Genomic DNA, 22,846 nt, shown 5'->3' with positions numbered 1-22,846 from the left:
TGCGTGTATAGACTTACGAAAATTTATAATATGGAAAACTGGATATTTTGGAGAAAATGACTGAGAATTTGAATCATTATCGTCCTGGATATTATCAGCCTTATGCATATATTCTTCGTAAAAAAAGATTCTATTTTTAAAATAAGATAAATTGTTTAGTTTTAAAAGTCATAAGAAAATTTACTTCGTGAACTTTAGGTCCTTTCGATTCATACATGTTCCATTCTATTGATTGATTTTTTGTTAATTGGGACTCGTTGAAATTAGATAAGGATATTCTTGATAAATCAGTTACTTTTCCTGATGATTTAGCAAACTTAGATATTGGTATAGATATAGGTTCTATGACAATGGACACCGATGGTACTTGATAAATTATCGATGCTATTGATTGAATATTATCTGCATGAGGCCATTGTGTCCATGGTGAAGGAAAAAATGAGGTATTGTTCCAATTAATATTGGATATTTTCTATCGATTTTCTTATAGCTGTTAAGTATAATACAAAGATAATCAATCGTTGTAAGAACATATAGGATTTTATTTGTAGTAAAGTGTTGGTGGTGGACGTGTAAATTAATTAAACGTTAGATCGTAATTATATAGATGTATGTGTATACATATATACATATACATATACATATACACACATATATATATGTGTGTGTGTGTGTGTATGTGTAAGATAATTTTTATTGATATTAGTAGAAAAATAATATAATGATTCTTGATAATATTAGTGATATAATAATATTAGTTACGTATTCAACAGCTTTCGTACTATTTAGGGATTACTCTGTTCGTTTTATTTTTAAGAAATAATCCCAACATATGTTCGCCTTATTCGGAATACTTTTTTTTTTAAACTATACATTTTCACGTTTGCAATTATGTACTTTATTACATATTTATTATATACTTTTTTGTTCCTTCCGGCTTTTCTGTTAGTTCCAATCATATTTTTTTTTATCGATACACATGTCAAATACACTTGCAACTTTATATTTACTCTAGTGTTCATTATCTCACACGAAGTATGCACATTTATGCATCCATGGAATTTTCCTCTACATGTATTTTTATACATTTTATCATTCTCTCTCTCTCTCTCCTTTCTTCATGTACCTATATAAGTATCAGTAAAAACAAGCACATAAGAAAAAAAGAAAATAGTTTATGAATCCAATGCCAGACGTAAAGCATTTCATAAAAGATCATTAATTAACTTGCGCCTTATGGTTTGTTCGATTTTTATTTAAATTAGGATCCAATATCGTTGTAAAATCGTTCATATCTAATTAGTACAATTTTATCAGTATAGTTTTAATTACATCATTGGTTATTACGATTAAATTTTATTCTAGTTTATTATTACTTAGTTGAAATATTTCTTATTAGTCTATATCGAAGGCTGCGTTTGACTAATCTTCTTCGAGATAAGGACAATTTTATTTCTAGTGATTCCTATCAGAAATTTCATTTATTAGTCAATTTTAAAACAAGCAGTAGCCGTGTGATCTTCCTCGTTCTAATTCAAATATCGCAATACTGTTACATCTGTCTTACCGATCAGTGAACGATCGATTATAATAGAATCTGTCTTCTCTTTCTTTACCAAATTATAAATTTCGAGTTGTTTTTTAAGCTCGTTAAGATTGCCAGCTTTGTATAATAGCAATTTTCCAATTTCCAACTTGAATCGTTCGTGATGCCATTAACCGTGCGTTCGATCAAAGCCTTATCTTCGATCTCCCATAATCAATAAACCATAATGAAATAATAGTTCTTCATCGTTTCGTAATTCCTTAATCTATCTTCTATGTAATTCTTTCTGCAAATCCGTATTGTCCGATTTAGCCGAGATATTTTTCTTTCGAAAGACTTAGTAAACTCACTGCGTTAAAAATTTGCAGATCATCAATATTTGACAAATTTGCCGTAGTACGTATCCTCTGAATTTTTACGTGATCTGAACGTAATAGTTTGTATATCCTTAGAACAAATCGATTAATTAAATTTAATTAAATTTTCGACCGTCTATTTAATTTTTTAATTTATTAAATTTATTTGAATCTTTGACGAATGAAAAATCGGAAAATTATCGAAATCTTCATTGAAGAGATCATGAAATAAACGAATTACATTTGTATGCAGTTTCGTAATATCGTTGCTTATAATTCGGGCATTTGAGCTAAATTTTCTTCATTAATTCAAAGCCGATGTCTATATGTATATCATTAAATCTTTTAGGAATCAGGCACGCGTAATGATTTCTCGAATATTCGATGAATACGATGTCCTAGCCTTGATACACGTTCGATAAATCAATATTCAAATATGTCCTTCAAATTTTATTCTGCTATCGGTATCCTTTAATGAATCCTTTATCGATACCACTTCTGAAGCTAACGTGATCGGCGTATACATTAATTAAATCGCGATTATAGATGTAGTTATAGATGCATGTATGTATGCATATATATACATATATATTTATAAGCGTTAGAATAAAAATTTTAGTTTCAGAATCTAATGCTTACTATAACGCTCTTCGCCAAAGGCTACTGGTTGGATATGCATATCTCGATTTCCGCACGTTTTTTTAATAATTATTCGTAAATGTTATCATTCATCAAAGAAATATTTTTATGATACACCGTTTGATCATCTATTGTATATAATTATCTTTAGTATGTTGCATGTTCATATGATCAATGGTCCTCGTTTAATCCATTATTTCTCTATTTAATTTAGTTAATTTGTTTTTATTTTAATGTATCCTATGAGACGTGTTAAAAAATGGAAAGAAGAAATGAAAATTGTTTTAGACTCATGTAACTCACTGATACGAACATTTACAAGTAGACCATATTTTAATTCAATAATACCACAATGTTGCAAATTAGAAGGTGGCAGTGATGGAACATGAAGTTTCAGTTTTGTTTGATGATGCGTCCTAATTGCTACTTCGACTTGGTCTTTTTGTATCATGATTGTTTTCTTTTGTCGTGAGGCCTTTCGCGTGAAGGATAATTTTCTACGAAACCGGTTGTTCATTATATATCATTAGGATTTTAAATTTACATGTATATATACAGATCTATTGAAAATGATTAGAAAATAATTACTTCTAGTTCCGTATAAATTCTTGTTACATTATAGCTCGATGATTTTAGAATTGTGAATACTTCGACCATTATAGATTGTCCTGGAACGTATCTTGAATTTGATTTCTTTATTCGGACCTTTATCAAAGTAACAAAACGAAAAATTTTTCGATATCTCTTCGTTTATTCCAATCTGAAACGGAAACGAGATTTTATATCTCGTTTTTATATTTTTCTTTTATTTTTTTTTCTGTTAGTTAAAAAAAGAAAAAAATAGTTTACACATCGATGCGAAACCGTATTCAAATCGAACGGTGTGACAACAATGAACGCAGATTTTGTTTTCCAATTCAATTTCGATGGTATATCGACCATTGCTTTTGTTGTATAACGAATATATCCAATTTTGTGTTGAAAACTACATGGTATATTTTTTGGCAATCAAAAAGAAAAATGATATTTGCTCAGTCCATCAGGAAATACCACTTTGTCATTCTCTCTATTTCAAACGAGTATTTTTAGTAAATTTAAACCTTATTTTCTTTTTTTTCATTGGAACAACTTTATATCTATTAAGATTGGTTTACGTTTACCAGACGATTTTTTTAAACAGAGATTGTTCTATACTGAAATACTTTTTAGTGACAATGTAGTGATCATTTCCATTTATATCTTGTCCTATCCACGTTGTCGTGCAATGAACATTAGCTTTTCCTTTAAAATGTATTTTTAAATCTGAAATTCGTTTTCTTTATTTGGATATAATAACGTGGGTAAATTAATTTTGTTTTTTATTTAAATAAAATATCGCGAGAGTAAAATTCACGATGTTAATTTTGTAGATCGATCATTTATATTATCATTTTCATCGATAAAATAAATTGTAACAATAAATGATTAATGAAATAAACGGTAATTAAACTGTTCGATTTACATTAAAAATTATGTAGATAAGAAAGAATCCAATTAAAAGTATATTCATATTAATTCATATATAATTACTTTTTTTTATTAAAATATAATTAACATTTTACGTGTAATCGTTTCTTTTGTTCGTTTCATTCCGTCATGCTATTCTCTATTTACGATAGAAGGATTATTTTTACTATCACGTTTACTTTATCTTCGATTTGGTTTTATACCAAGTGTCTCGTTTTAAAAAGTATGGCAAGAAAAATAATCGTAATATTTATTGCAGCTATTTCATAGATAGCTCTAATGTCGATATATGAAAGTCATGGAAATTTTTAAAAATAGAAAAGAAAATTTATTGGGAATATCCATAAGAATTCAATGAGTATTTACAGTGTTATCCTTTTGTCGATATTTCATCGAGTTAAAGTGCCTTGATGTTTAACGAACTTTATAATCGCAATAATGTTCCTTTTGATTAATGTCAATGTTGATCCTTTCCTTAATATTTCCACATGATTACAATTTTTAAAATGTATGAACAAATGTATCTTAATAAATAGGTAAACGAAAACAAAAATTGATTAACAAATTCTTCGTTTATCAGACGTTTATAGAGGAAAATTGATCGTGTTATTGCGATTACACAGTCTGTTAAATTTCAAGGTGCTATAACTCGATGAGATATCGGAGAAAAGTTTCATTGTTTGAAATGCTCTCCTCGGATACGTATTTTTCTACTATTTTTCTTCGGTTTAAAATATCGATTTCCGATTAAAAATAGATTGTTATGACTTCCGTATTTTGATAACAGCATCGTCTATGCTGCAAAAGCTGCAATAAATACTGCATTTCTCTGTGAAAATCTCTAAAAAACTTTATATGAAACATTTTTTTTTCTTTTAATTTATAAAATCAATAAGATCAGAAATATTTGAATGCATCATTTAAAATGAAACACTGAGTATAACGAATATCAGAATTATTATTTCAAAGTAAACTTATTCGAAAAAATACAACGAGATGGTCAATTGAAGTTTAAAACATTCATTAGATAGTATTTTGATCTTTTAAGATAAGATTGCAATGATTGATAAATATAGCAAATATTGACGGTGCAATCGTTACTTAATTAATGCATTTGTTACTTATTAATTTTTATATATTGTATAATAATTTTATATTATTCAATGTCGGTAATATTGTTTCACGTGCTTATAGAGAACGATATCATCTAATAATGTGAATTAAAAAATCGATAAATTATACGATCGATAAGTCTTTTCTATATGTTATTTCTTATAATTCTTTATTTGACGATTACAAATTTTCTTTATCTCTTTCTCGTTTTATAAACACACGCACGCACGCACGTATACGAATCTATGCACACTCGCTAATTTTTCGCTCTTTCAGAGAGTTTCAAAATCGCAGATTTTTTTTTATTTATATCTAAATCATCATTTCGAATCAAAAAAAGAAAAAAAAAATGATTGAAATGATGATTCGATGAAGATCTTTGTTTTTTAATGTTATTCGTATATCTTAGAAATAACACGTGTTTCACCGATAATGAAATATCTTTTTACCTCGAATATGTTTTTTCCCATTCGATTCGATAATCACATAACCGGTTATATATTCTCCTGACAAGTAAGTCGCATCAGCTCGATCATATTTGATAACAAATATCCTTGGAGGCATTTTTATTGTTCACGATTACGGAACGTTGATCCCGAAGAAAGAAGCTTGTGCAAATTTTTTGAATTGATTGAAGTGAGCAAAAATAATTTGCAAGGAATTGCCAAATGAAGATCATTTAGACGACTAACAGATTATCTTCACGTAACAGGTTCTTTTCACGTTGTTAGCCTGTTGACCTTTAATATTTCCTCATTCGAAATGATTCAACATATGTTAATTAAATTGATCGCTCTACTCTTTCTATAATACAATTCTCACATCTTTTGGTTATAAATAAGAATCAATTAAGAATCTCTTTTTTTTCTCTCGTCTTTTTTTCTTCTTTTTTTTTCTTTTCTTTTCTTTTCTTTTCTTTTCTTTTTTTTTCTTTGTAATAATCAATCTTTCGTAACCTTTTATTGTTAAATGATTTAGATAAGTATGTATAGATAGATTTATCGAATTTTTTCCGAAATATCTTTCGTTAAGGTTTTATAATATATAGGTATCTTGAAACAAACTACTTGACGTTCAAAAAATAATTTTATATATATTTCTAAAGAATAAATTATCATTGCTATGTTTCGCGATAATATTGCGATATAAAAAAAATTTCTCTAAGTACATTACAATTTTTTTTTCTTTCCTTTCTTTTCAAAGAAGCAATTAATTCCGTAATTAATAATAATAAAAAACGTACATTTGCGTTCTCTAAGGAATATTTCAATAATCGAATTGAAATTTGAAATAATAACAATTTTCGTTTGTACGTATGCAAGTTATTATTCAGAGGATACATAAAGATACATATATACATAATTAGTGATTATTATAAGGAATGATAAATATAGAGATATTGACATGTAACAAAAAGATTTATTACAGACAATAATCATGATTCAAATGTTGAGAATAGATTATACGAGATAGACTCTGTATTTCCATTTTGATTTATCATCATTTTATTTAAGATATTTCATATATGCTAGTGTATACGGCCAGTAATTTAATCCTAGAATTTAATCTGAGATTATTTAATTGAGTTGATCTGAAAAGATAACGATAGTATACATTAATCGGAGTTCAGCCAAAAAAGAAAGAAAAGAAAACAACAAAATAAAAAATAGAAACTTTGAGTGCGCGCGCGTTTGTATACTTACAAGGATTCCTAAAATTGAAAACTGGATATCTTGGGGCAAATGGTTGATCTGCACCATGAACGAAATTAGTATCATCATTGTCCTTGATATTATCAGCTTTTTGCATACATTTTTCATAAGAAGGAGGTGCTAAAAAAAAAAAAAAAAAAAAAAACAATGCGAAGAAAACGAAATAAATTGTTTAGCTTCAAAAGTTCGACAAAATTTATTTCTAAAATCATAGATTATTTCGACTCACGCATGTTCCGTCCTATTGATTGATTTGTTAATTGGAACTCGTTGAAATTAGGCTGAGTAATTCCTGATAAATCGGTTACACTACTTGGTGGTTCAGCAAAACCAGATATTGATATAGGCATAGGTTTTATGGCAATAGACTCTGATGGTTCGTGATCAATTATCGGTGCTGTTGGCTGAGTATCGTCAACTTGAATCCATGATGTATATGGTGAAGAAAATAGAGGTATTGTTCCAATTAATATCGGATATTTTTTATCGATCTTTGTATGCCTGTTAAATAAAATAAGACGACGATCGATAGTTAGAAACATTCGTAGGATTTTATTTAAGACGTAGTGATCATTTGCTTTTGTATCGTCGATTTATTTTTTATTTCCTTGTGCGAAGAGCAATGTGTTAAGGAATAAAAAAAGAAAATTATTTTAGACTCACATGCCATTGACGTGAACTTTCACACGTAGACAATATTTCAATTCGATGATACCACAATGTTCGAGATTAGATGGTGGCAGAGGTGGAACATAAAGTTTCAGATTAGTATGATGACGCTTTCCAATTGGTCCATCTTCTTGGCTCTTTTGTAACAAGATTTCTGCTTTTTCTGTGAAGCTTTGCGCGTGAAAGATAATTTCCTAGAAATCTAGTTGATCAATATACGGATAAAATTGTAAACTTATATATATTCATATTAAAAATTATTGGAAAATAATTACTTCTTCGAGTTTCGTTGAAATTTTGGTTATGTTAACGTTCGGCGATTTTATATCTGATATCACTTCGGTCGTTATAAATTGTCCTGGAACGTATCCTAAAGTTGGTACCTTTATTCGAACGTTTATCGAGCCTTTGTTTAAGCAACAACAAGAAAAATCTTTCGATGTCTCTTCGTCTATTCCAACCTGAGAAAGAAACGAGATTTTATATTTCATTTGTTGTGTATTTTTCTCTTTTCTTTTCTTTTTTTTCTGTTTATTTAGAAGGAAAAAAGAAAAACAGAAATAAAAAGAAAGGATAACTTACGCATTGATACGAAATGGTATTTAAATCGAACGGAGTGATTACGGTGAACGCAGATTTTGTCCACCAATTTAATCTCCATGGTATATCGACGATTGCTTTTGCAGTATAACGAATATATCCCATCTTATGTTCAAAACTGCATGGTATGTTCATTGGCAATTGAAAAGAAAAATAATATTCGCTCTGTCCTTCCGGAAGTTCAATTTTTTCGTCCTCTATATTTCAAACGAAATTCTTCATGAATTTAATAAACCTCATTTGTTTCGTCTGAAAATTTTTATTTTTATTGAGATTAATTTATCCTTACCTGACGATCTTTTTAGCAGCGATTGTTCTATACTGAAATATTTTTCAGTAGCATTGTGATCACCAGTTAATGTAGCATCATTTCCACTTCCAGTTGACCAATGAACATGAGCCTCTCCTTTGAAATATACTTTTAAATCTGAAACGTCGTTTGTTTCGTGAACATTTTTATTTTGTTTCTTATTTAAATGAAATTCTTTCGAAAGAGTTAAGATTCATGATGTTAAATTTAAACGTCGCTTATTTATATATTATTCATCTTATTGGTACAGTAGATTGTACCAATAATAAATGGTTAATAATAAACGATGACTATACGTTTTCATTCATTTAAAATATTACATAGATAGAAAAGTATATCGTTACTCGTATTTTTAAAGTATATTTCTGAATCATAGATAATTACTACTCGTAAGTAATTAACATTTTATATGTTAATGTTTCTTCTGATCATTTTATCCGAATACGTTTCGATAAAATGATGAGTCATTTTCGTTATCACGCTCATGCTTCTCTTTATCTCCTATGATTTTATTTTACATAGATAAAGAAATTTGAAATAATTATATCTTAGTGATCTCTGAAAGGGAAAAAATATAACAAGATGATCGATTAAAGTTTAGAGAATTGATCAGATTACATTTCGATCTTTCAGGATAATATATCAGTGCAATATTTAAATACATATAGGAAATTCATAATGCATTCATTATTTGTTTAGTGTTTTGCTATATCGTATAATAATATTATATCATTCAATGTCAGTAAAATTTTTTCAATCGTTCACAAATATAGAATATCATCTAATATAATGAATTTAGAAATTGATAAATAATACGATCGATAAAAGTCAATGTTACTTTTCTATACATTGTACTTTCTTATAAAAGAAATTAATTGAAAATTAATTATTAATTTTCTTTCTCTCTCTTTCTCACCATAGAAACACACACATATACACACATACACGTGTACAAGCACATGTTCGGTCACTCTGTTACAGAATTCAAAATAGAAGAATCTGTTTTTTTTTTTTTTTTTTTTTTTTTTTTTTTTTTTTTTTTTTTTTTTTTTTTTATATAGATATCTCCGTTTTATCATCTTATTCGTATATTTTATAAATAACACGCGCGTTTCATTGATCTTGAAAAAGGTTTCTTTTTTTTCTCTTTTTTACCTTGAACACTTTTTTTCTCGCTCAATACGACGATCACACAACCGGTTATATTTTCACCCGGGAAGTAAGTTGCATTAGATCGATCGTATTTAATGAAGAACATGCTCGGAGACATTTTTATTGTATGTACGATCGATGAACGTTGATAAAAAGAGAAGTAAAATGAATAAACGTGTAAGTTTCTCGAAATGATTTTCTGCTAAAACAGAACAAAAATAATTTGCCCGAAGCTACCAGATGAAGATCGCTTTGGTGACTAATAAACTATCCGCACGTAAACTCTTTGTAAGGCTATCAGTCTCCCCACTTTGGTTACTCGAATCGATTCAACCAAATGTCTGTTAAGTGTTTAAACATCTCATTTTCTGATAAGTTAAATGGTGTTGATCACCCCTGCTTTTTTTAATGGTTTACGTCAATAATAAGTAAAGACGTAATTCTTTATCAATCTTTATTAACAAAGTCACATCTTGGAGATTGAAGGTTTAAATAAGGACATGATCTTATCGAATTTTTCAATAAACTTTATTTTCATTGAAAAAAAAAAAAAAAGAAAAAAAAAGAAGAAAGAAAAAGAAATCGCGTCAAGAAATGGCATGACTCTTCGAGAATAATTTATGCACAAAAATGGAGACGTGCTTTATCAAAGTCGCTCGAGAATTATGCTTGTGATGTAAACTCTGTTTTCGATATTTTTTTGGGACAAAGTTTCATGAAAAAAAGAAAGTATATTGGCGATGCCCTTTGAACTTCGCGACTACAGATATTAAGAAGATGTTAAGTACCTTGTACAATGTGATTTTGCCAGAAACATGAATGGTGTGCTGAATGCGCTTTGTTTTTGTGAATTAGATGATTCACAAAATATTGCCTGCTGGTTTGCGTACTTAAACTAATATAGAAATTTTCTAATTCATTGTAAACGCAGGGAAACGTGTTTCGTGATGAATTAGAGGGAAAAGCTACGGTTCATTCAATTCATTCAGGTTCATTTTAATGAGCTATAAACATTTGGATTTTATGATAAAAATAAGGAATTATTTGTTCAGCCATTGATATCGTTAAATTAAAAAAAAATGTATAATTTCCTTTATAATTTATACATTAGAAATATATTAGAATTTTCACAAGAAAGATTGTTCAGTAGAATGACAAATATCTAAGTTTCTAATTCAGGAGTCGTGGGTTCGAGGCTGGATGGATTTCATTTGCTTCCATTTTTTTATTTTATTTTATTTTATTTTATAAACGTATATGAACATAATTAATTATTTTATTCTTTTTGCATGTATATATTACATATTATTTTGATAAAAATCACAACATCGTTTTTGTATTATCTACGAGATAGAATTTTCAAAATTATTTCTTCTTCGTAATTTTCTTGCAGAGACTAGTCTTTTCATATATATTTTATATCTATATATTTTAGTCAATTTATATTATTACTATTGCTGCTACTACTATGCTAATAATAACGATAAATAAATCTTAAATAGTAAACATTGCAGCTCTCTTATTTCGTATTCGCAGATTAGAATAAACAATACCTACGATTATTTAACATTCATTTAAGATATTTGTAATACTTGTGTTAATATGTACTCTACCAATATTGATAATTAAATAATAATTTATAATAATCAAGTTTATATAATTGTTTTAAAAAAATGTTCTTTTTTATTTAAACTTCATACATATATCTGGACGTAAATACAACGTTGAAATAAAGTAATTTTAATCTTGGGTTTCAATTGATACTTGAATTTCAATATTCGTTTTTATTCAATTTACGAATATAACATAACATTATTTATTTAGGTGGATCTGAAAAGATACGATAATTCGATAATCACAGTACAAATAAAAAATAATAAAAATTGGAACATATTGCGTATGTGTGTATAGACTTACGAGGAAACATAAAATTAAAAACTGGATATCTCGGTGCAAATGGCTGATCTGCGCCATAAACAGAATTCGAATCATCATCGTCCTTGATATTATTAGCTTTTTGCATGCATTCTTCGTAAGAAGGGGGTGCTACAAAGAACAAAAAAAAAAATAATGTAAATTATTTATTTTAAAAGCTAGTTTATTTTATAAGTTAGTTCGAAAAATCAAAGTGTTTTCTACTCACGCATATTCCATCCTATTGGTAGTGATGGATTTGGTGTTTGGGACTCGTTGAAATTAGGTTGAGGTATACTTGGTAAATTAGTTATTTTTCCTGATGGTTCAACAAACCCAGGTATTGATATAGGCATCGGAATGGACACTGATGGTTCTTGGTCAATTATTGGTGCCGATGGTTGAGTATCATTTGTTTGTGTCCATGGTGTCCATGACGAAGAAAATAAAGGTATTGTTCCAATGAATATCGGATATTTTTTATCGATCTTTTTATGCCTGTTGAGTAAAATAAGATAATCGATTGCTAGAAACACTTGTAGAATTATATTTAACACGCTACGCGTTCGTGCCGACTACAAAGCTGGTCACTTTAGGTTTATGTTATTTTTATATCGTTTGTTCGTTTGTTTTCGTTTTACTGTGAGACGCGTAACGCGTTAAAAAATTTGAAAATAGAAGAAGAAACGAACAAGATATTGTTTTGGACTCACATGCCACTAACATGAACGTGTATATGTAGACGATATTTCAATTGAATGATACTGCAATTGTCTAAATTAGATGGTGGAATAGGTGGAACATAAAGTTTGAGATTTGTTTGATGATGTATTCCGATTGGTCCGTCGTCTTGATTCTTTTGTATCGTAATTTCTTCTCTTTTTGTCGAGCCGTGCGCATAAAATGTAATTACCTACAAATCTGCTTATATAGTTATAGGATTATGAACGTTTGCATATACATATATATATATATACATATGTACATATTTGAAAAATGATTAGAAAGTAATTACTTCTTCTAATTTCGTAGTAATTTTCGTTACATTAATGCTCGACGATTTTACATCTGATATCACTTCTGTCATTATAAATTGTCCTGGAACGTATCCTAAACTTGGAACTTTTATTCGAACGTGTATTGACCCTTTATTGATACAACAACAACAGTAATCTTTCGACGTCTCGTCGTCGATTCCCATCTTAAACGAAAATGAGATTTTTATATTCCATTTATATTTTTTTCTGTCTTTCTATTTCTTCTTAAAAAAAAAAAAAATAAATAAAAAATAATAAAAAAAGGATAACTTACACATTGATGCGAAATTGAATTTAAATCGAACGGAGCGACAACGGTGAATGCTGTTTTTGTCCACCAATCGAATCTCCATGGTATATCGACGATTGCTTTTGCAGTATAACGAATATATCCAACTTCATGTTCAAAACTACACGGTATGTTCATTGGCAATTGAAAAGAAAAATAATATTCGCTTTGTCCTTCCGGAAGTTCCACTCTGTCGTTTTCTGTATTTCAAAGGAGAATCCTTAATAAATTTAAATCTTATTTTTTTTTCTTCATTCGAACAATTTTATATTTATTAGGATTAACTTATGCGTACCGGGCGATCTTCTTAACAAAGATTGTTCTATGCTGAAATATTTTTCAGTAGCATGATGATGATCGGTTACTGTCACGGGTTTTCCGTTTATATCATTTTCCGTTCGTGTTGTCGTCCAATGAACACTTGCTAATCCTTTGAAATATATTTTTAAATCTGTAAATTGATTCGTTTCTTTTTTTTTAATATTATTCGTCGATATTTATATTTAAAGAAAAATTTTTTTTTTGTATAATAATAAAATGACGATGATAATTTTAATTGTCGATTATTAATATTATTATTATTGTCTCTATTGATAAAATTGATCATTACAATAGATGATAAATAAGAGATGTACTGTTGTATTGTTCTGTTCGATTTACTTTAAAAAATTGCATAGATTAAAATTTGACTGATTACTCGAATAAAAATATATCTGTAAATTGTTTATAATTATTTTTTGCAACTTTAACAGCGGCTTTCATTTTACGTGTAAAAGATTCTTGTGATAGTAATTCCATTTCAGCATGCTACGATAAGAGAAGGTGGATCATTTTTTCTGTCACGCTAACGCTTCTATTTATCTCCGATTTCTCTTTATATTGATAACGAATATTGGAATTATTATTTCAGAGCACTTTTTTCTTTTTGAATAAAAATGTTATCGATAACAGTTTAAAAAATTGATTAGATACCGTTTCAATCATTTAGAACGATACGTATCAACTAAAAATTTCCTAGATGCAAAAAATTAATAACATATTTATTATTTATTTAATACAATTGTTGTTGTATATCGTATAATAACTTTTATATCGTTCTGTGCCGGTAAAATTTTTTTACGTGTTCACAAAATACAATGTCATGTAATAGCATGAATTGAAAAATCGATGAATTATACGATCGATAAAAGTCGACATTATATATAATTATTTTCTTGGAAAGAAAAATTATTTGACGTCTTTATTCCTCGTTGTTTAAACACACTTACACACAGGACACGCATATACGCTCGCGCACAAATGTCTTCATCTCTCATAGATTTTCTAAATAGCAGATGTTTTTTGTAGCTATATATATATATAGAACGAAAGAACGAAAAGATCGATAGATAATCGTTTCCTTTCTTTATTCGTACTTATTTAAAATTAGACACGCGTTTGTTAATTTTGAAAGATATTTTTACCTCGAACACTTTTGCTCTCGTTCAATATGATGATAACACAACCGGTTATATTTTCTCCTGGTACGTAAGTAGCATTAGGTCGATCGTATTTAACAATAAATGTTCTTGGTGACATTTTTACTCTTAACGATTAATAAAACGTCGATTCCGAAAAAAGAATACTTGTAAAATTCTTCTAATTGATTATCGAGTAAAGTAGACTCACGGACTTGTCCGACGAAGATCGCTACTGCGACTAACAGAATGTCTACTCTTATTGATGTTGAAACCTTGGCTATCTACCCCCACTCTCGTTATTTATTCATCTATCTGTCAAGCATTCTTTTACTTCCTTTATTTTCTAACCAATTAAAAATAATAAAGAGTTTATAATCTTTTTTATAATAGTCAATATTTTATAATATTTTAATGTTAACGTTCTGTGGGACTACGAATCGATATATCGATTTAAATGAAATTTAATACTATGGATCTTGACATTTAAATATAATTTCAAATATATTAAATATTAACAAATTATAACGAATATTTATATTTTCCATGACGTTCGATGTATTTTTCATTTCAAATTCTAGCCCTTTATCGACGTTTTAAAGATGATTAAATATATTTCGTATTAATACTGTTAACGTATGATACTGTATTATACTTATCGTATGATATTGTTTTGCTAGATGAGTGATAAGTCAGTTACTAGTAATACACGTACATGAAACGTATATGTACATTGAAACGCATTTAATCATCTGAAATGTTATATAATGCAGAAAGAGATGAACTGTCCAGAAAGTGTAATCTTACAAAAGGGACAGTAATGTCAACGGTAATGCGAATAGTGATAATTTCACGTTATCGATAGATAAGAGTTATCCTTTAAGAAATCATTATTAATATGTTAAAACAGTATTTGATCCAATTATTTGTTATTCATACTTATGTTTTCGATCTTTTTATTATTATTATTATTATTATTATTATTATTATTATTATTATTATTATTGTTATTATTATTACTAATTTTCTTTTTTCATTTTTATTTTCACAATATGAATAGTTCGAATTGTCAGTAGATAAGACATATCGTTATCGAATGTCTATCTATTGCATGTTTTACTATTTCTATTTTCTGATACCGCTAGAAATTCATAGAAACTTTAGATATACTATTTTATTCGATATATTCCTGAGTTACTTTGTAATAAATAGCAACGTTTGTTTACCATTTTAACTCTAGCAACGTTTATCTATTTAACGTTTTATCAAACGAACCGGGAGGATTAGTTAATGTTTCGAAAATGTACGAAGAGATGGAAGTAGTATCGCGAGGATAAAAAAATATACATATATATGTTTCTTCCTAATTAAAAAACTGTATTATAGAGCTTTAAAAAGCTATCTGGGTTTTTAAATAGACTCAAGATTTATAAATAAAAAGAAAAAAGAAATTCTTTTGCGCTCAGGATAAGTACTTAATTAAATCGTTCGTCAATTCCATCATATTCAAGAACTCATCGAAGATACTATTTTTGGACGAAGTTTAATGATAAAAACAGATTAATATGTTATTTCAATTTGCTTTGGAACTTCTATCTTTTCCAACTTCGAACGAAAAGAAAATAAATAACTCTTCCTCCCGAGTTTTATCTAGTTTTATGTTGTATTTTTCGTTAATGCGGTTACATTCGTAGTCGTTCTTCTTTCGCAATTAAATAGTTTTCGCGGGAATTAAACACTGAAAAAATAGTTTATTCGAATTTTACATTTACTATTCTCTGAAAAGTTCGTACATTAACCTTTACAAGTTTATTAAAAAAATTTTAGTCATTTTCAATCTTGTAAACATATTAAGGAAAACATAATGAAATTGTTAAAAAGATTTTCCTCAAAAAATCATCTTTCTCTCTTAAAGATCCTTGCTTTCTCACTCATACTTCTTTCTCTCTCTTTCTCTTTCATCTCTTTCACTTTGTCGCAAATTTTCTTTATCTCGTCCATCATATCCTTCTAACTTCTCTCTCTCTCTTTCCGATCTTTTGAATTCTTTTTGCTCGTTCACGAATATTGGTTATCGTTTGTCGATTACATTATCCACGTGATCCACTTATCCGATTAAGTAGCACTTTGCATTCTCTTCTCTTTCAGAAATATTTTTTTTTTTTTTTACTTTAATGTTCTTCGTTTGATTTCACATTGGATTAAGTAACAAACGAGTATTGAGTCCTTTACACACGTTTTGACGTAATATATGTAAAGAAATCCACTGATCAGAGTCAACTATATTTCCTTAAAGATTTTTTCACGACAAGAAAACAGCATAAGTTTTAGCTATGGAAAATTTTGTAAAAATGAAATTCTCATGTTTTACGTCTTACGTCTTACGTCGATGAGCGTGTAAAAGCTTTTAGAGAGCACGTAAGTGAATAAGTAAATACTTTAACTTCGCATTTTCGAAGTTATGATTACTTCGTTCGATTTATAGGTCTATTTTCTTTTATTATATCTCGATTATGTCGAGCATCGATTTAAATTATCACGGTACATACGATTAATTATAGACTTATTAACATTTCTCGTTCGATATTGCAACCAAAAATAACTTCGAGAATCCAACATGCGATTATCTTCATTGATCTTAGTTAGATCTTAGTTAGATTTTAGCTAGATCTTAATTCTTAGCTAAATCATAAAATAACTTTCAATCTTTAATAAACGTTACTCCGTACGTGTGCGCGCGCGCGCGTATGTATTTTTTATGACTTTCTTTCTAATTACTGACACTTTTTTAAATTCATTGGAATTAGTATTAATAATATTAATACTAATTATAATAAATATTAATGAAACAAATCTTTCAGATTTAATCCTGTTTTCTTTGTTACTCGTAAATTAAGAGTACGATCTTAATAATTCACTTTTTCGTTTCGTATCGCATAAAAATCATAATTTTCGTTCAATATATTCTTAAAAGAAATACTTGACGATATACGTGATCGAGAAATCGACACTTGATCGAAAACATATTTATTTTATTTAATCTGTTTCTTATTCATATTTCAAAATATATCAAAATTACGTACGAAAGAGAAATGAATCTTGTGTGTTTTTAGTGCGTAGAATAAGAGAGAGATAGAGAACATATGTAATTTGTGGACAGTCATCCTGTAGGTTCGAATTATTTGGGATGAAACAGGTCGTAACAGGTCGAATGGAAGAAAAAGGAAAAAAAAGGTACAAAAACAAAACAAAAAAGTTGGTAGTTTGAAATGAATCCGAGAAAGGTATACAAGCAATGAGAACGAGAGAGAAAGAGAGAGAGAAAGAGAAACACACACACACACAGAGAGAGAGAGAGAGAGAGAGAGATAGACAGATAGATAGATAGAAAGAGAGAGAGGTAGGGATGCGATGAGGTAGAGAGTGAGGGTGACTTATATACGCGTTCTACCCCCTCAGTAGCGTGCGGGCCATCGACGAGGCAGGTAGTCACGCTTTCTCTCGTGTTCTATACATCTCGATTCGATACTAGTAAATATCGAGAGTTCGCTTCTCGATACGTTATCTTTATCATCCCTCTTCCTCCCTCTTCTTCCTTTTTCTCTGAATTTTTTTCTTCATTTCTCCTCCTATTTTCCACTTTTCTTTTCTTTCCTTTTTCTGTTCTTTTCTTTTTCTTTTCTTTACTTTTCTCCTCCTCCTCTTTGTTCTTGTTGTTCCTTTTTGGTTTTTACTTTCCATGATTTTTCTCTTCGCTTTTTTTCTTCTTTTCGTGTATCTTGTTTTCCGTTCGTTTCGTTTTATTTTTTTTTTCTTTCTCATTTTCTAGATACCAAGTAGAGAGATCATCCTTCTTCGTTTCCTACGAAATTATTTCCGTTTGACGGGGTTAAACGAAGTAGACATGAATTACCGGTGCAGTCTTGGGTGTCTCCACGATCAACAGGTTAACTAGTTGGTTGGTCGGTGCACAGCATATTCGGTAAGTTTACGATATATGTACATAGATTTTATTTGATTGAATTTCTTGTTCTTTTTTTCATCGTCCTTGCGAAGCTCCTTTTGGGAATATTTTATGTGTATCTTATGTTACGTACATGCGTATGTACGTAAATGTAATTTTTGTTACGTATATGTTAGATTTCCTGCGTTAAATAATCATTGTTTTACACGCACACACACACATGCACATATATCATTGTTATATTTTACAAATGGCCCGTTACGAAATACCCCGTCTAAAACGTAAAATGTTAAACTAGAATAAATAGTGAAACGAGTCTGAATAATATTTCATGATACATACGTGTTGTTCGAAGATAAGTGGAAAATATTTTATGACTCATTTCTAATGAATGTATTTAAACAATAAACAAAACAAAAAATGTTCGTCTGGAAATATATCCTTCGTAATTTTGTTTCCGTATTATAGCGAATATTACGTATAGCAAATAATTTTCTCGTTAGATAGATGAAACTGAATTGAAAGAATTAAAGGGAATTTCCAGCAAATCCGAGCAACATCTGGATATATGAAAAGAGTAAGTCATTTATAAAGATAGTCACTGATAAAACGTCTTTAGGCTTGGGTTCAGAATTTGTCTGAATGTATTGATTCAGATCATTTCGAACATCTCTTATGAAAGTAAACAAACAACATTTGTTGAAAGTCAAGTCTGTTATAAGACGAAAACAAAGTCAAATAGGACATACATTTATACGAACTTTCTTGTATTCTTTTGTATTGTTTTGATTTGTTGATATCCAAACTTAAAACATTACGCAGTTGTTTCGGGGACATTGTAATTATATTATATAGAAAAATGTAATTATAACAAGTACCAAAGTACTCAATAGTTCTTCGTAGGCGGTGATCTCGTATACGTCTTTCGATAGAAGACTTTTCATTCGTTTGTTTACACCGATCTTGTTTATCTCGAATTTATATTATTGAAAGCGTAGCGTCATGCTTAGTTTTCGACGAACTATCGTTCAGAGCATATGCTCTGGTAATTGACTAAACAACTAGACGATATTTTCTTTTTCTTTTCTGTTCTTTTTAAATTGTTTACGTTCTTTTATATTTCGTTACAAAAATTACGTGTAATCGATAAATAATCAATAAACTATAATGCACCGTTGGAGACCGTTATCGTGTAAATTTTGTTAAACTCGTAAAGTTTCTGATATCATCACTGGGTAAATCAATTTCGAAGCATATTTTCCATTGTCCTTCGTATCGGTGTCCCAAAAGAGCTTTCTCTCGTATATTTCACCTTCCATAAGTCTCGAACATTCATTTCAAAAGATCTCCTTTCTCTCTTTCTCACTTTCTCAACGAAGGGTGGGTTTTCTTTCACATTATCATGCAAAGTAATAGAAACCAGCGTAATGTATACCCATCCCTTTTGCATTAGACTCGTTGAAAGAAACAATGACTTGTATTTTCGCATTATCGAGGCTCGATGAGTTTTCTTTGAAACGTCGTTTGTATGTCTAGAGTATTTGACGATTTTTATAATTACTGGATCGCTCTCTTTCGCAATTACTTTATAAAATAAACACGTGGAGTGTTAAGTAAATTGGATTGTGAATTGGTATAAAGAATATTTGATATGACACTTGAGAAAGAAAGAGAAAGAGAAGAAAGACAGAGAAAGAGAATTATAAAAACATCATAGTAATAGAAATTCGTATTCGTAGAAATCGAGTTTGTTATTATCGAGGACGACGAGGACGACGACAAGGACAACGACGAGGACTATCGGAAGAGGAATCGTTGAAAGGAAAACAAGGAGATACAATAAAAAAAAAATTTTCATGTTAAGGATCAAGAAAGGAGAGTAAATCTAAGGACGAAATTATTTACGAAAGATAGAAGAAGGAATAATAAAGAAACGAAAAATATATACAGACAAGTCGCAGAAAAAATGGCAACGAATAGTCCAGAATCATCGATCCATTCGAAATCCCCAAGGAGTCCACGTCAGCTGCCTCAGTTGCCGCGTATCCCGATCTCAGGACAAAGAAGTCCTAGTCAGTTGTCGGTTACGAAGACACCGAGTACTCCTCTAGTTTTTGAATTCCCAGCTGAATATTATCCGGAAACACCGAACACGAATTTCGACTTTGACACGTTCGCACGTAACATGGATACCGAACAACAACGTGGCTCCTCGCGAAGTCCATCTTATTATTCAATAAATAAAAATCAGAAAAGTCCTAACAGCAGCGATACTACGCTTCATTCGTCCGGAAGGAAATCACCGATATTTAAATTCTGTGATAAAAATTTGATATCATCGTCGAGTAATAATACGATTATATCTGCCAATAGAACGGCAACTACTTCGAATTTTGTACCGAAAAGTCCGAATATGGTCGACCGTCGAAGAAATTCGTCTTTTGGTTTGGGCGGACCAAAAAGTCCAATATCACCGACAATAGTGACTCCAACATCGTCGTCGTCTCATGACAGTCCCAAACACACGGATTCTGAATTGAGATGTAAGGATGGAAGCTTTGGTACTCAAGACGAGAACGTTGATCGAAATTGTTCGATGAACGAGAAAACTCGCGCGAGTAAGATGGGTGGCTACTTGAATCGTAGCCAAGGATGTTTGAACGAGGCTACTCGGTGTTGCGAAGGAACTTCTGTTGATACCACCGGAAATGACAAAAAAGAGAAAAACATGGCGAGAAGATCGACCAGTGATCTTACGGAGATCGGTGATGCTGAAACCGAAGTCACTTTATTGTCTAGTCCGAGAAGACGAGGATCCATGAAGGGTGGACTAGGTAAAAATTATTATTTTTATATTATTATTATACTTTCTTAACCTTTCGAAATATTAATCGTACTGATATATCATATATCTCTTTTTAACGACCTGTTCGTTTATGATTCGATATAAATGCTTATCGTATGTGTCGTATGCAACAAATCGTTAGACGTTAGATCGTCGATAACGATTAATAAAGACAATTTGATTAGCTCTCGATAGCATCGGACTTGTAGTAAAATAGTTTACGTCGTCTTAAAAATGTTCTACTTGTGTGAAGCGTATAGACGATAAATAAAGTTACGTAAAGTCGTTCGAATTCGTATTCGTCAAATGTCAATAAAAGGACGATCGAAGGGTGAAAGGTAAATGGTCTCTTTTTTGAACTTTGTTTAGTTAGGCGTGTGCTCATGTAATGAAGATAAGCGGAACAACCACTCGCTCCTACGCCGTTGTTAGGTACACATAAAAGCTCGAAAAGCCAAACTGCCGATAATTGCTTTTCGCGGTGGTCTTTACAAGCGAGATTGAATCCAAGAGAGATTTCAAGACCAACAATAAAAGGATTTCTTGTTGCCAGATATTATACTTTCTTCGCGTCTTTTATGCGTTGTTTATCATTTCTTTTTTTTTTGTCTTTTTATTCCTTCTTTTGGCTATAACATTATTTTTTTTTATTTATAATTAAATCGTTGGAATCATCATTAAATGAAGTAATTTATTTTTAATGAAGTATTTTATTTTTATTAATTTTTCATTTGTTTTTCAATTTTCTTTTTTTTTATTTCTCTTTAAGTAGCTCGTTTCGAAATGATTATACAGTATTTTATTCAAAAGATACACGTCTATGTGTGGTAGTTTTAATGAGAGTTTTTTCATATTTTCAATTCTTCTAATGTTAATATATCTTTTCATGCAAGATATCAAAAATACATAGAAATGATTTCAGTTAGTCTCTATATCTCAATGACCAGCTTACACATTTAATTCCGAATCCTTCCTATTTTCTGTATCCGAAAAGCCAAGGATTAAGAAAGTTCGTGATTGAAAGCATAAAAGCTTGCCCTTGGGGTTAGAACATGATTTTCTTGTTTCCTAAGCCTTTGTTATGAAAATTAATTTTTCTAAAAGACTCTTAGCTAAACTTCAAGTTTAAACATTCTAACAATATTAACCTTGTATAATACAATTTCTTGTAATGTTAAAAAAAAAAAAATGAAAACAGAAAAAGAAAGAAATTCTATAATTTCGAAACGAGTGATGTAAAACTATCAACGATATAACGATGTCATATCGTACTACAATATTAACTTAAGAAACACGAAACATCTAACATGAAATAAAAATTAATATCGCGTCGACGAAAGTTTACAAACAAGGTTTACACGTTAAAGATATAATATGAGTATATAATTTTGATTACGTAGCGTTCTAGAGAGTCGTTAAGAAATAAGGGATATTTAAATGATTATTTTCATGTATATTTTAATTCAAGTAATTAGATAATACGATAATTGAGTTTGGTTAATATGTGTATAGACACGTACACACATACATATATGGTCGAACACATGGTCGATTTAAACTCAGTGTCACTAGTGATGATGAATATTTGCGGTTACTCTATATATCAACGTATAAGCATTATTTACCTATGCATACGAGAATATAATGTACAGTAGGAACAGGGAAACGCAGAAACGTGGTTACACACCGCGATACTGGTTATCGCTGCTTCGGCAATCCCTTTGATCATTGGCATTT

At 29.7% G+C, this 22,846-nt stretch overlaps 3 protein-coding genes across 6 annotated transcripts in view; 1 reads left to right on the top strand and 2 right to left on the bottom strand.

The window, feature by feature from the left end:
• LOC122628639 overlaps positions 1-22,846 on the top strand; it is a 165,351-nt gene that overhangs the window by 107,368 nt on the left and 35,137 nt on the right. For 2 of the 3 annotated variants that reach the window (XM_043811101.1, XM_043811103.1), the window contains 2 exons: positions 18,130-18,282; positions 20,004-21,098. In XM_043811101.1, coding sequence (XP_043667036.1) covers positions 20,231-21,098 — 868 coding nt within the window. In that variant the 5' untranslated portion in view covers positions 18,130-18,282; positions 20,004-20,230. Of the gene's footprint in view, positions 1-17,650; positions 17,832-18,129; positions 18,283-20,003; positions 21,099-22,846 lie in introns of those variants that run through there. The other variant, XM_043811102.1, reaches the window with a different exon arrangement.
• Positions 6,466-9,877, bottom strand: LOC122628642 (arrestin domain-containing protein 2-like). The gene is made up of 8 exons (XM_043811110.1): positions 9,607-9,877; positions 8,431-8,568; positions 8,124-8,338; positions 7,817-8,002; positions 7,536-7,735; positions 7,102-7,373; positions 6,864-6,992; positions 6,466-6,751 (listed from the first exon to the last, which is right to left on the bottom strand). Exons 1-8 carry the CDS (start codon positions 9,719-9,721, stop codon positions 6,738-6,740), a joined length of 1,269 nt encoding a protein of 422 aa, XP_043667045.1. The 5' UTR covers positions 9,722-9,877; the 3' UTR covers positions 6,466-6,737.
• LOC122628641 (arrestin domain-containing protein 17-like) lies at positions 11,264-14,553 on the bottom strand. 2 transcript variants are annotated; one of them, XM_043811108.1, is made up of 8 exons: positions 14,307-14,553; positions 13,139-13,294; positions 12,829-13,043; positions 12,533-12,718; positions 12,231-12,430; positions 11,747-12,015; positions 11,521-11,649; positions 11,264-11,433 (listed from the first exon to the last, which is right to left on the bottom strand). In XM_043811108.1, the coding sequence occupies exons 1-8, from the start codon at positions 14,419-14,421 to the stop codon at positions 11,420-11,422; spliced, it is 1,284 nt and encodes a 427-aa protein (XP_043667043.1). In that variant the 5' UTR covers positions 14,422-14,553; the 3' UTR covers positions 11,264-11,419. The 2 variants fall into 2 exon arrangements, with proteins under 2 accessions (XP_043667043.1, XP_043667044.1); XM_043811109.1 differs by having other exon boundaries at positions 13,139-13,273.

This window comes from Vespula pensylvanica, chromosome 4 (assembly GCF_014466175.1).
Source record: "Vespula pensylvanica isolate Volc-1 chromosome 4, ASM1446617v1, whole genome shotgun sequence".
NCBI classification, from domain to species: domain Eukaryota; kingdom Metazoa; phylum Arthropoda; class Insecta; order Hymenoptera; family Vespidae; genus Vespula; species Vespula pensylvanica.
This window is presented reverse-complemented; position numbering and strand designations above follow the sequence as displayed.